This window comes from Littorina saxatilis, linkage group LG14, assembly GCF_037325665.1.
Source record: "Littorina saxatilis isolate snail1 linkage group LG14, US_GU_Lsax_2.0, whole genome shotgun sequence".
Lineage (NCBI taxonomy): Eukaryota > Metazoa > Mollusca > Gastropoda > Littorinimorpha > Littorinidae > Littorina > Littorina saxatilis.
In genome coordinates, this window is record NC_090258.1 from 3,806,862 (window position 1) to 3,820,285 (window position 13,424).

Below are 13,424 nucleotides of genomic sequence, written 5' to 3' on the forward strand. Positions count from 1 at the left end.
AAATAAAATAAAAAGGAGAAAAGAACAGGAAAAACAAGAACAGAACAGAACAACGGAAAGAGACTCAAACAAAGGAGGGGGAAAACCCGGAGTCCTATAACTGCCGCTTTCTTTCGATAACATTCTATCGTCGCCAAACGCAACTTGGAGCAGCCCAAGACACGTTGCTACTGCCACTGCCACAGCAAAAATCCAGGAAAATAAAAGCTCCATTAAGCTAATAAAATTGGCCCGTGACTGAAAATTAATGTCCCCCTGTACAAACCTCGCTTGACACGATCAAGATAATCCGGTCTGTAGCTCTGAACCAAGACTTAGAGAGATCGGGCCATTTCAGCCCTCTTTTCTGGTGATTACTGCCTCATTTGATTTGGGCAGTTACCCCCTCCCCCACCCGTCCACCCCCTTCCCCATCTAGAACTTCCTCCTTCTCTCCTCCCTCTGCGTTCATTTTCTTGCGTCTGAAGTTCCCAGCACCCTCCCCTCTCTTTCTCACTGTCTCCCTTTCTCGTTTCTTATTTCGTTTCCTCTCTCTCTTTTAATCCCGTTCTATTCCCTCCCCTCTACAAAAAAAAAGCAAGAAAAAAAAGCAGTGATTGTTAATTCCTCCTGTGTTCTGAAAGCATCCACATCTGCTTTACATGCAGTTCTCCGCACCGATGCTCTACGTGGAGGGTCCCGGGACCCCCCAATAATAGTTTGTAGGGGTACATGGACCCCCTCAGCGACATTTTAGAGGGTCCCCAAACCGGGAGGACTCTTTACAGTTCTTTCATTGCGGCCTTCACAACAGTGTAACTTTTCACATCGGTTTTTACTTGTACTTTTAATTGTTCTATTCTGTATATATATGTTCTTTTGTAAAGGGCCTAGAGCCATAGGTTAGGCACTTAAAAATGTCCAGTTATTATTATTATTATTATTTGATTTACTCCGTAAGTTTGGGTCGACGGAGATCCGACAGGACATTTCCTCGTCTTCGAAATACAGCCAAGTATACGTTCTTGCCTATTCCGTATAGAAACAAGCAGACGATTAAATCAGAAGTTACGTAAAATTTAGTGCTTCCCGGGACCCGCTCTTTTTAAGCTGAGTGCGTCACAGGACCCCCTTGAACAATTTCTAGTATTTTGTTAGGCTTCTATTTTGCTAGGCTTCTAGTATTTTGTTAGGCTTCTAGTATTTTGCTAGGCTTCTAGTATTTTGTTAGGCTTCTAGTATTTTGCTAGGCTTCTAGTATTTTGTTAGGCTTCTAGTATTTTGTTAGGCTTCTAGTATTTTGTTAGGCTTCTAGTATTTTGTTAGGCTTCTAATATTTTGTTAGGCTTCTAGTGCATATAAGACGCAGGGACGCACAGTTTGGGGAGCCCTGACATGCTGCAGTGTGTACTGGTCACACCAGACTCGTCCTCTTCGCCTCATGTCCTACGTCATCCTGGAGACCGCCACACTTGTCTTTTCTATCCCATGTGTGTGAGCGTGCATGCCAGCCAACCAAGTCAAGAGGATGTTGCAGGCAAGAATATTATCAATCAATCAATCAATATGAAGCTTATATTAGCGCGTATTCCGTGGGTACAGTTCTAAGCGCTTGTCGAAGAGTTGTCAACACAGGACTAACAAATAAACTAACATCTACAGACGGACACGAACCCTATCACACACTAGCAAACCCTGATAAACATACAACAAACAACTGTTTAACAACAATGTACACATCAATAGCTAGGTCCAAACAAAATAATATTAAACACAAAGAAAACACCTCTCACAGAGCACAGCACAAGAATGTCTTTGGGGAATATTATAACATTCATCAAATAAAAAACAAAAAAATAAAACGTTAAATTCAATCTCGCAAGACTTCTTGTGTGCGAATACCCTGCTACGTACCAAACCCACACCAACCAAATAATCGACTCTTCAAATTTGCAAAATTTGCCAACAAAGTCAGGACTGAATGCTATAACATTCAACAATTTGTTTGAAAAAAAAATCGCTAAATCTAAATCTCGAAAGACTTCTTGTGAGCACGTGCCCTGCTACGTACCAAACCTGCACCAACCAAATAATCGACTCTTCAAATTTGCCAAATTTGCCAACAAATTTGTTTGAAAAAAATCACTAAATCTGAATCTCTCAAGACGTGCCCTGCTACATATACCAAACCTACACCAACCAAATACATGTAATCGACTCTTCAAATTTGCCCACACACTCAAGTAGATACCCAAGTAGATAGGCTCAAGTAGATATATACGTACCCCTAACACACGGGTGCGGACAACAACTCGCTTTATCGTGTCGAGGTACGCTCGCTTTGAAAACGATGAAGACGAATGATTGTTGGGTGAATGGTATACCCCGGGTGTCAACATAACGGGTGGACTGGGGGTGAACAAGGGCTGTTTGTCCACCTGTCACCCTCCTTCGTGTTCGGTGTGAAAACCGCCGCTACCGCTTATCGTTAAGCGCAATATTATTCGCTCGGCGCAGAATAAGGGATGGCTTTCTGATTGGCTGTAATTCCTGTTTTCCTCGACACTGTGCATGCATTTTTTTCTCCTGTGCGCGGATTGTTTCTAAAAAGAGTTGGGGTTTTGTTTTGAACGGATCATGACATAAAACTACAATCATTTGGACTGCCTGCGGAGTAACCAGAACATCAGCCAACGAAATGTTAGGGAATCACCACATCATGTCCAAAATAGTTTCTTAGACTGGGGACAAAAATAACAAAATAGACAAGACAAGCCAACGAAGCTAATCCAAAAATGGTGCTTACTATTCTACTTAAAATCTTGCGCTACTGGACAAGACATGAATGCGGACATAATTCAGGAGGCTTATTTCTATCAGTTAAAAAAAAAAATAAAAACTTTTGAAAACGTGTGATAGTCGTTTTAAACGATAACGACCCCCCCCCCCCCCTCAATTCTTGAAAAGGTAACTGATTTGAAAGCTTGGATTGTCTATTTGGAAGGGTTCATTTCATGGTTATGTTTTAAACGAATCATTACGTACATCCATTTGCCGGTAGAGCACATAATTGGACCAAGTTTATCAAAATACACGACCAAGCTAGAATTGCTTTTGATTTTGAGTGAAAACCCAAAGCGTGTTGGATTGAAATCCACTAAGGGAAAATGCCAAGGTTTACCTTAGATTTCGCAGTCTCCTAGGGGAAATGGTGAAATAGCTGCATTCATAACAGTATGCGTGTTATCTCACCAGGAATTAGTATGCACAAAACCATGTCGATCGTCACACGTACCATGTCATTGCTGCTATGGCGTCGCTCCTTGACGTCACTCCTTGACGTCACTCCTTGACGTCACTCCTTGAACAGGTTGCACGTTGATCATCATCTTTACATTCCTAATCGGAAAGGGTTTCCCAGCAAAATGTTGAATGGCATTCGTGGTCGTAAAATATTCTATGCATGCATTTTCGAAATTCAAGGTGTTAGCGATCCTCACGTGACATTGTCCATGTATAAGCTTATTTTGAGACTAACCGATGTTTTCGGATGTTGTGAACAATGATCGCACAGAAAGTTTTTGTGCATGTACGTCTGTTTCTATGCGTGTAATGCTCTGATTTGCGCCAATGTGTGTGTGTGTGTGTGTGTGTGTGTGTATGAGTGTGTGTATGTGTGTGTGTGTGAGAGTGCTTGCGTGCGTGCGTTCGTGCGTGCGTGCGTGCGTGTGTGAGTAAGTGGTGCGTGCGTGTGTGCGTGTGTGTGTGTGTGTGTGTGTGTGTGTGTGTGTGTGTGTGTTTAATTGTTTACTGACTGGTTTATGAATTGACAGATCTGCAGATTTTGGTGTTGTCTTACCAATAGTTTTATTATTTTTTTTATGATTTATTATGATAAGATGATGAATAGATGCATGAATCCATGATTTGGCTTAGGTGTGAGTATTAATGAACGGACGCATGCAGTTGTTGATACATTTACCAATTCTTGTATTAATAAATATTTTCTTTCTTTCTTTCTCTCTTTCATTCTTTATTAAATATTCATTCATTCATTCATTCATTTATATATGTAGTTTTTTTCTCGTTCATTTTTTCATTGATCATATCCATGGTTTTTATTCACAATCGAAATATAACTTTTTTGTGTGAAAAGGCTAGTTTGGAGGTAGGACTGCATTTCTATGCAGGCAGGCTGGATGCCCCACTGTGCATTTTGACTCCAGGAAACTTGAACATGCAAGCAGACATATTCATGGGTTTTCCATCGAGTGTCAGAGAAAAGGATCGGTGAAAAATGACTATTACGCGCAACTTTTTCTCCCGTCACAGACAAAGATTTCAGCCATTTGAAGGACGTGTGTGTCTGTGAAGAGCAATTGATCAAAATAAGATTATAGGCGTAGCCCTTGAGCCCTGTCTTGCTGCGATCATTTACCTCCCCTTATCACTCTTGTATTGAAAAGAGCACAAAAGACGTGGCGACGGAGGGGGGATAATGTTGGAGGCAAAGTCGTGAATGATTCAGTCGAGAGGTAAGGAAGTGTCTGAATTCTTCAAGTTCCAAGGGAAAATAACAATAGAATTCTTACACACATGCACGCACGCTCGCACGCACGCACGCACGCACACACACACATACACACACACACACACACACACACACACACACACACGCACACCGTCACACACACACACACGTACGCACACAAATACACAAACACACGCACGCCCACACGCGCACGAACACCCACGCATGCAACGCATACACGCACAGAGGCGGCACACACGCACGAGCTCGTACACTGATACACTGAGACCCACACCTGAGACAAACACTGAGATACACACACAGACACAACCAGACACCGACACACAGAACAAATTGATATACACCCAAACAATCGATAAAGAAGAAGGTTAAAGTTACAGTTACTGAAGTATAGAGGAAAGGAATGTGTGTGTATGTTGGGGGGGGGGGGGGGGGTGAGGGGGAGGGGGGTGCGTGTAGGTATGTGCGTGCTTGTGTGGGTGCTTGCGTGTTGGCAATTTGGCTTGAGAAAATAACAACTAGCATTTTAAACCAATACTGTCTTTGTTAAAGATTTAAAATACTATTTCGAAGAGGGTAGCGTTTCAACTTCTTACCTGGACAAACATTGGAGGGGCCAATCACTAGCGAGGGGTGTGTCGGAAACACGTGGACAGGAGCACGTGTGATGTTATTTGTGAGAGGAAAAGCAAGGGTATTCACTCTTTCACTACCAATACAAACCCGACTGAGTTATTTCCGAAAGTCGTCTATTTGGCCAGAGGAAATACCTTTTTTTTGTAACCCAGCTCTGTCGTTTTCAAGCTTGACGCAAAACACAACAAAGCCAGAAATAGAGGACGAGGAGTACGACAAAAAGAGGAACTTGTCTTTAACCTTACTCTAAACACCTGGACAACAGGAGGTCCTGGTCGCGCAGACCCAAACAAACATCCCGGGTCTCGGCTACCCCACATTATCCTGGACTCGGCACGATTCTCAAATGGTTCGTGTCGCAACTGATTGTTCCCAAATGGGTTCCCAAGCACATGCGAACAGATCCAGCAAACATTGCCAAGACAGGGACTCAAGTTCTTCCCCCTGGTGGTAAACTTGTCACTGTTTTGACTCTTATCGGACAAGCTCGGAAACGAGACAGAGAGTGTGTGTGCTGGTGTGGGGGTTGGGTGGGTGTGAGGTGAGAGTGGGGGGGGGGGGGGTTACAACAGTACAAGGGAGACAACTAGGGTAGCGGGGGTAGGGGAAGCTGCACAGGTCATCGAAGTCACAAGTCAGAATGGTTTAATTGCTCACTGCAGGCAAAATGCCCATTGCAAGTGGGGCTGGATTTGGGGAAGGGTATTCGAACACTCAAATATCGAAACCGAAGCCGAAAGTGCATGTACACAAAGTCACATGAAGGAGAGTGTCCGTTCAAACTGCCATTACAACATGTCAGACGTGTCGCGCTCTGAACGAGGCTATAAGTGGCCATTCCATGCCCATTGTCTTTTACAATACACATGATTTCAGGTTCTATCGTAAAACGTTCGTTAGGTAGAACCGGATCAAGTCAAAAAGTATTTTCTGTCTTGCTTGAACTTGCCGTAGATGGTGCTGCGGTATCTTCCATCTTTCTACTGGTCTTCATAGGCCAAACTGAAGAGGCACAGAGTGTCATAGACGGGGGAGACAGAGACAGAAAGACAACGATACACCACAACTGATCACAGGCGAAGGTATCGTCCACTGGACTACTACTATCACAGAAAGACTACAAGGTTCGTCACTCACCTTCGAGTCTTCTGTGTTCTTGGAGTCGCTTCCTGGGGAAAAATATTGTTCAAGACGGTTTGCCTCTTCCTACAGTCTGTGTAAGGTCAAATAAATACAGTTGAATGATTGTTTGAACTGTATGTACCTTTAATATTTAGCTTCCGTCCGCTGCAGGTTGTTATTAACCATCATTTGGACGAATCTTCGTTTGCGAGCCGCCAGGTTCCACCTTGCGTCAAATCATGCATCCGGCACCGAATATGCATACCAGCGCTCATTGGTGTAAAACATATGTAAATATTGTGCAGCAAAGGGAAGCTACCCACGGGAAAATAATCATCGAATATCCTGTTATTAACCAATGAGCGCTGGTATGCATATTCGGTGCCGGATGCATGATTTGACGCAAGGTGGAACCTGGCGGCTCGCAAACGAAGATTCGTCCAAATGATGGTTAATAACAACCTGCAGCGGACGGAAGCTGAAAATTAAAGGTACATGCAGTTCAAACAATCATTCAACTGTATTTATTTGACCTTACACAGACTGTAGGAAGAGGCAAACCGTCTTGAACAATATTTTTCCCCAGGAAGCGACTCCAAGAACACAGAAGACTCGAAGGTGAGTGACGTACCTTGTAGTCTTTCTGTGATAGTAGTAGTCCAGTGGACGATACCTTCGCCTGTGAACTGATTAGCTTTTTTACATTTAGTCAAGCAGAAGAGAACATAATTTGGGGCTTTACGTCCTCACAGGGAATTACCTGATAGGGATATGTATATGGTGGTATGCTAGAGCAATTTTGTCAAGCTTCGATTTAGTGTTTTTACATGATAGTCTAGGAATCGGGACGAGGGTGGTGGTGTATGTATACATGTATGTATGTGTATCTGTGTAGAGCGAATCCCAGATAACTCTCGACAGATCTTCATGAAACTTTCCATACAAATTAATGTCACGTGGGAAAGAAAGTTACATTTTCCCACGTGACATGATAGGCCAGTCACTAGCGAGGGTGTGTGTCACAAACAGGTGTATACAGGAAAGACTTGATTATCCCCCCCCCCCCTAAAAGCAAGGGTACAAAGTCTTTCACAAACCATACAAACCCGACAGATTTATTTCCGAACATCGTCATTTCTTGCAGATGGAATTCTCATTTTTACATTTAGTCAAGTTTTGACTAAATGTTTTAACATAGAGGGGGAATCGAGACGAGGGTCGTGGTGTATGTGTGTATGTATGTGTGTATATGTGTGTGTGTGTGTGTGTGTGGTGTGTGTGTGTGTGTGTATGTGTGTGTGTGTGTGTGTGTGTGTGGTGTGTGTGTGTGTGTGTAGAGCGATTCAGAGAAAACTACTGGACCAATCTTCATGAAATTTCACATGAGAGTTTGTGGGTATAATATTCCCAGACCCGTTTTTTCATTTTTTTAATTAATGTCCTTGATGACGTCATATCCGGCTTTTTGTGAAAGTTAAGGCAGCACTGTCACGCCCTCATTTTTTTAACCAAATTGGTTGACATTTTGGCGAAGCAATCTTCGACGAAGCCCGGACTATGGTATTGCATTTCGGCTTGGAGGCATAAATACTAGTTAATTAGTTTGCTCATTAAAGTTGTCATTAAAATCAAATTTTCACTAACAGATTTAAAAATGATTGCATCGTGTTCCTCAATTTCTCCTGAATTCAAAAATATATACATATATCATGTTTACTCTAAAAATGTGCTCAGAATGACAGAAAATAGGTTAAGTAAGTACTGCGTTTCCACGCTACCCGGAGACGAGCGTGACCCGTCTCTATTTTTGGGGTGTGGTTAGTCGAGACTATCTTTGATATAGTCTCGGCGATGACTGTTTATTGTGTTTATCTGTTACTTTTAATGCCGACAGCTTGACCAAATGTTTTTATATGCTTCACGCGACTTGTTTGTTTTACTGTCTGGCGTCATATCCAAATTTTAAAGAAAGTTTTAAAAGAAGTTGAAGCGGCAATGTGTCGACCGCCCTTTTCAATCAAATTGATTTTAGCGTATACCCCGTCCAGACTGTGTGGTTGCTTTTCATCTCGAAAGCTCATAACCTAATAATAATTGTTAATTATTTGCTTGAATTTTAAAAAGAAAAACAGGATCAAAAGTGATTGATTTGCATTTTTTTTACAAATTAATTCCTGAATACAATAAATATATATATATGTTTGAATTGATAGGCTGCTAAAAAAAAAAAAAACGAAAATCCGTTCTACGCAAATTGTTTCGCATGTGTAGAATCATACCGATACAGCGCCGTCTCAGTCGACGGGTTTCGGTCAGCCAGACATTAATACATTTTTGTTTAGTATTGATGTTTAAGCAGACATATTATATTATTGTTGCAATAACGGCTTATTTTATTCTTTTTATTTGTTTTTAGTGTTAATTTTAACATTTTACTACTTGTGACCTTCAGAAAAGGTGGTGAACTTGTCGCTGCCGTAGCAGTGAAAATAGGAGAGAGAGAGAGCCTGAGAGAGAGAGAGAGAGAGCCTGAGAGAGAGAGAGAGAGAGACAGAGAGAGAGACAGAGACAGAGAGACAGAGAGACGGACAGACAGAGACAGACAGACAGATATAAAATGCATATAAAACAGATTCAGTGCGAGCTGAAACTGTTAATAATTCACAAACACTCAGGTTTAATCTTCAGTTTCAACATTATTTATTCCACATTTTAAATTGCAGAAAAAAAGCATCCGTCATTATTTTAGTCAAAACATAAACAGATGATTAAATAAGTACTAGAAAATTATCCAGCACTTGATATCAAACTCAGAGGAAAAAAATAAGAAAGGAAGAAAGTGAGAGAAGCGAAGAAGAAACATAACAGTCTTGCGGGTATAGAAGAGAAGAAAGATTTGGTTTAGACACTCCAAAGGGAACAGAATCAGTACATTGGTTATCATCTTTCTTTAAAACACACACACACCCATGCACCCACGCACGCACAGACGCGCTCACACACACAGACGCACACAAACAAACAAACAGACGCACGCACACGCACACACACACACACACACACACACACACACACACACACACACACACACACACACACACACACACATATATATATGGATTACATGTACGTTTTTCCACATGACACCGTTGACCCGTGATATTCTAAGCGTATAATACTCGTTGAATTTTAGAAAACACACAAAATACCACACAAAATGTCATTCATTGACACACAAAACTATTTACACATAGGTATAACACACGGATTTCACTATTTGTTTGGACTAGGCAAACTGAATCAGAGTTACAGCAAAATTCCACACTTGACCCGACAACACTCATCTTTGGTTTCACACACATGTAGACGTTTGTTATGCCAGTCAGGACACGACGATAAGCAAACTGAATTATTGCTCGATACACGAATAGAGCTTCTGTCACAGTTTCTGTCGGAGTTCCAAACACATGTGTAGATCTCCGCACGTGATACGTGTGCGCACATCTGTGAAACTTTCTGTTTATCTTTTAGATGACACGTATGAACCACCACCTTTTCACCAAGTTGAGAATTGGCCAGTCAGACCAGTGCCCTTGTCAAACAGGCAGCATGACTGTACCCACGGAATATGCGCGATATAAGCCTCATTGATTGATTGATTGATGACAACGGAACACCTGCTGCAGACTTGCCCACTACACGATGGCCTCAGGAGCCAGATCTGGGCGGAGGCGACCACGGTGCAAGGAAAGCTCTATGGCAGTCTGGACGACCTACAGCGCACGGCAACATTTGCGCGGAGAACCGGCGTTTCCATCTGAGTGATCGACAAGAAGAAGAAGAAGAAGATGACACGAAGCAAAATGTCGAAGTCTTACGGCTTCGCGCGCACACTTTGCTTTGACTGGATTGAACCTTACTGGTGCCAATGTATATCACGTGTGCGATTTCTTCTATCTGTCTTTTCCTACCGGAGCAGACTGCACAAGATCTTCCTCCAACGACATCTCTAAAGTTATGTTATATGAAGTCTTATATCGCGCGCGTATCTCCAGACTCGGACTCAAGGCGCAGGGATCTATTTATGCCGTGTGAGATGGAATTTTTTACACAATACATCACGCATTCACATCGACCAGCAGATCGCAGCCATTTCGGCGCATATCCTACTTTTCACGGCCTATTATTCCAAGTCACACGGGTATTTTGGTAGACATTTTTTTTTATTATCTATGCCTATACAATTTTGCCAGGAAAGACCCTTTTGTTAATCGTGGGATCTTTAACGTGCACACCCCAATGTAGTGTACACGAAGGGACCTCGGTTTTTCGTCTCATCCGAAAGACTAGCACTTGAACCCACCACCTAGGTTAGGAAAGGGGGGAGAAAATTGCTAACGCCGTGACCCAGGGTCGAACTCGCAACCTCTCGCTTCCGAGCGCAAGTGCGTTACCACTCGGCCACCCTGTCCTTGTGTCCATTTTGCTTCGCCAAAACTGTCTACGGTACATAGGGCAACGCGAAAGTGTTTCTGTGCCGTTTATGACCATCTAATGAACATCCTTCCAGGTTAAAAAACAAAACAAAAAGCCAACATCTTGATAACACGTTCTGATTCCTGATTATTCGCTCTGACTGAGACGATTCTGAGGACACAACTCTATATTGCTTTAATCTGGAGTGCTCAGCACAGCAGGTTTAGTGCAATCAATGTTAATTGTTACACACAGGACTCGAACAGCAAAGAATCACATTGTTATACACGAAAGAAAGTGGTCAAATTCTTTGTGCTACTTTTGATGTGTGCCTGGAACGGATCGTTCTGCGTTTGATTCACAGCCCTATCCGTGCGAGGGCTCCACAACATTTCTCACTTCGGAAGCTCCGTGAAACGGGTTGTTTTGCATCATTTCAGCCTCCGGTGACGTCACCACACCACCGACGTCATTTTCCATCGTCACGGATATTCCGCTCTCTTCGTCAGACATTTCCGCGTCATCGTCGTGCTCGTCAAACTCGTCATCAATTTCTGTGACGTCAATGTTCTCTGCGCTCATGTCGTCATCGATTTCGTGGTCTTTTTCGCCGGAGGTGTCAAGTGACGTGTCAGTTTTGTCGGTGTCAGAGGCGGAAGTGACGTTATTGGCGTCTTTCTTGGCCTTGTCGGGGTTGTTGGCGTCGTCTTTCTGCTGGCGCGCCTCCACGGCTGCCTTCTTGCTTCGCTTCCACTTCATACGGCGGTTCTGGAACCATATCTTCACCTGCAACATGGCATATCAATCAGGGTGTAATTAATGAGCTTCAATACGGCAGTGTAGATCTATGTCATTCAATAACGTCACAAGTGAATCATCTTACAAGTAGCGATGATCCACTTGTGATAAGGTCAAAAGAATGCAAAGGAGTCGCTGTGTGATTAGAACGAAAAAGTTTCAAAGAAGTAGTTGATGCATTCGTGCCTCTTTTCGTTTTAGTTATTTTCGTCTATTAATACAATAATTTCTTAAGTGGTTTTTGCTCAATACCGTACTGGAGTAATTGTTTTATTTTCCTTTTCAAAAATACACACCTATATGCTCTTTGGTATAATCATTGATTTATTGTTATACTAAGTTATTTAATTTTCATTCAACAATATCTTCATTAATGTATAAATTTATTCATTGAATCGTTTCTTTCTTTACTTCTTTATTTATTTATCCATTTATGAAAGCGCCTTTATTTGCACTTCATTAATTTATCTAATCCATGCTTTATGATTTAATGAATTAATAACTTTGTTGAACTGATTTGTTTATTTACTCATTTTATTGTATTTTATTGTGTTGTGTTTTATTGTTTTTATTTCATTTGTTCATTCATTTCTTTATGCATTTATTATTTATTTCATAATTTATTTTCATTTTAAATTATCTCTCTATCTAAATATGTATCTTGTTTTGAACTATCTTTTTTTTTATTTGTATATATAGTATGACATATATCATACTATATATCATATAATCAGCTCAACCTGACATAAATAAAACTTGTCGAACACATCTGACAAATCAATGTGTAACAGTACAATACAATACAATACAATAACTTTATTAATCTCTAAAAGAGAAATTGCATTGCTGAGCTTTTGTGTCCGTAATAAAACATACATAAAACATTCAAAAATAAACATTTGTTCTTTGTCATTCATACATTCTTGTGTTCTTATACATTTCTTCAATTCATACATCAATATTCTATCATAATTATGTACATACATTTATTCTCTTTTAACAGTCTGTCTTCAAACGCATCTCAGAGAGGGAGGCTAGAGATTTGTGTTGTGCCATAGGTAAAATCATGTGCTTAGCTATGAAGTAATGTTATCACATGTTATTTAAGGAAGTAGCTGATTTTAAGCCTGTAAAAAGTTCAGATTTAGACACAACACCATTTGATTGCTGAGTACTTCTCCAAAGATGACTCAGAAAACATAATACAAACTTGTTACAGCCTGCACATGTGTTACGGGATATGCCGTGAATTAGGCATACTTTGTCAAATTCTCTGAAGTGTCTCTCTCCTCTTCCTTGGTTTGCCCAACAAAAATAATGCAAGATACAATGTAACAGGAGATGGTGCCTGCTTAGTGTTGCATTAGCTGTGCAGTAGATTGGAGTGTTTGCATACATTAAAGTGTTTGCATTGTATCACAATCTGCTTGAATCTGCAAACAGTATACGTCCCTAAAACAGTGGCTGAAGGAGATTTTCTTTTCGCACAGTGTGATATTAGTGAACAGTCCTTTTTGGTTGCGAATTATTTTGTTTGTTGAACGCTAGTTGTAAACAAGTGCAGTATTAGTCGAAAAGACATTGTTTGCAACCTTAAAAAGTTTCGTTTAATTCCACAGAAAAAATCATCTAATTTTCCGTGTAATCCGTCCACCTTAAATAGTCTCTGTTTTGTTATTTTCCTACTCTTTAAAACGTATTCACATTGAAGGCGTAACAGTGAAATTGTAGAAGGTTTAGCATGGTACAGGTTGCCTCTAAGATCACATAACATTATATGAGGCTTTGCCAAAAGGTGCTGGGGGGGTGCTTGGACATTTGTGACAAACTAAACCTTTTCAGTTGATTTTTTTGTGTGTTT

The 13,424-nt window shown here is 41.2% G+C and overlaps 1 protein-coding gene across 1 annotated transcript in view; it reads right to left on the reverse strand.

The window, feature by feature from the left end:
* Window positions 1–9,045: 9,045 nt before the first annotated feature.
* The window catches only part of LOC138946804 (motor neuron and pancreas homeobox protein 1-like), a 32,576-nt gene continuing 28,197 nt past the window's right edge, over window positions 9,046–13,424 (reverse strand). Inside the window, exon 3 of the mRNA XM_070318207.1 lies at window positions 9,046–11,551. Coding sequence (XP_070174308.1) covers window positions 11,132–11,551 — 420 coding nt within the window. The 3' untranslated portion in view covers window positions 9,046–11,131. The remainder of the gene's footprint in view (window positions 11,552–13,424) is intronic.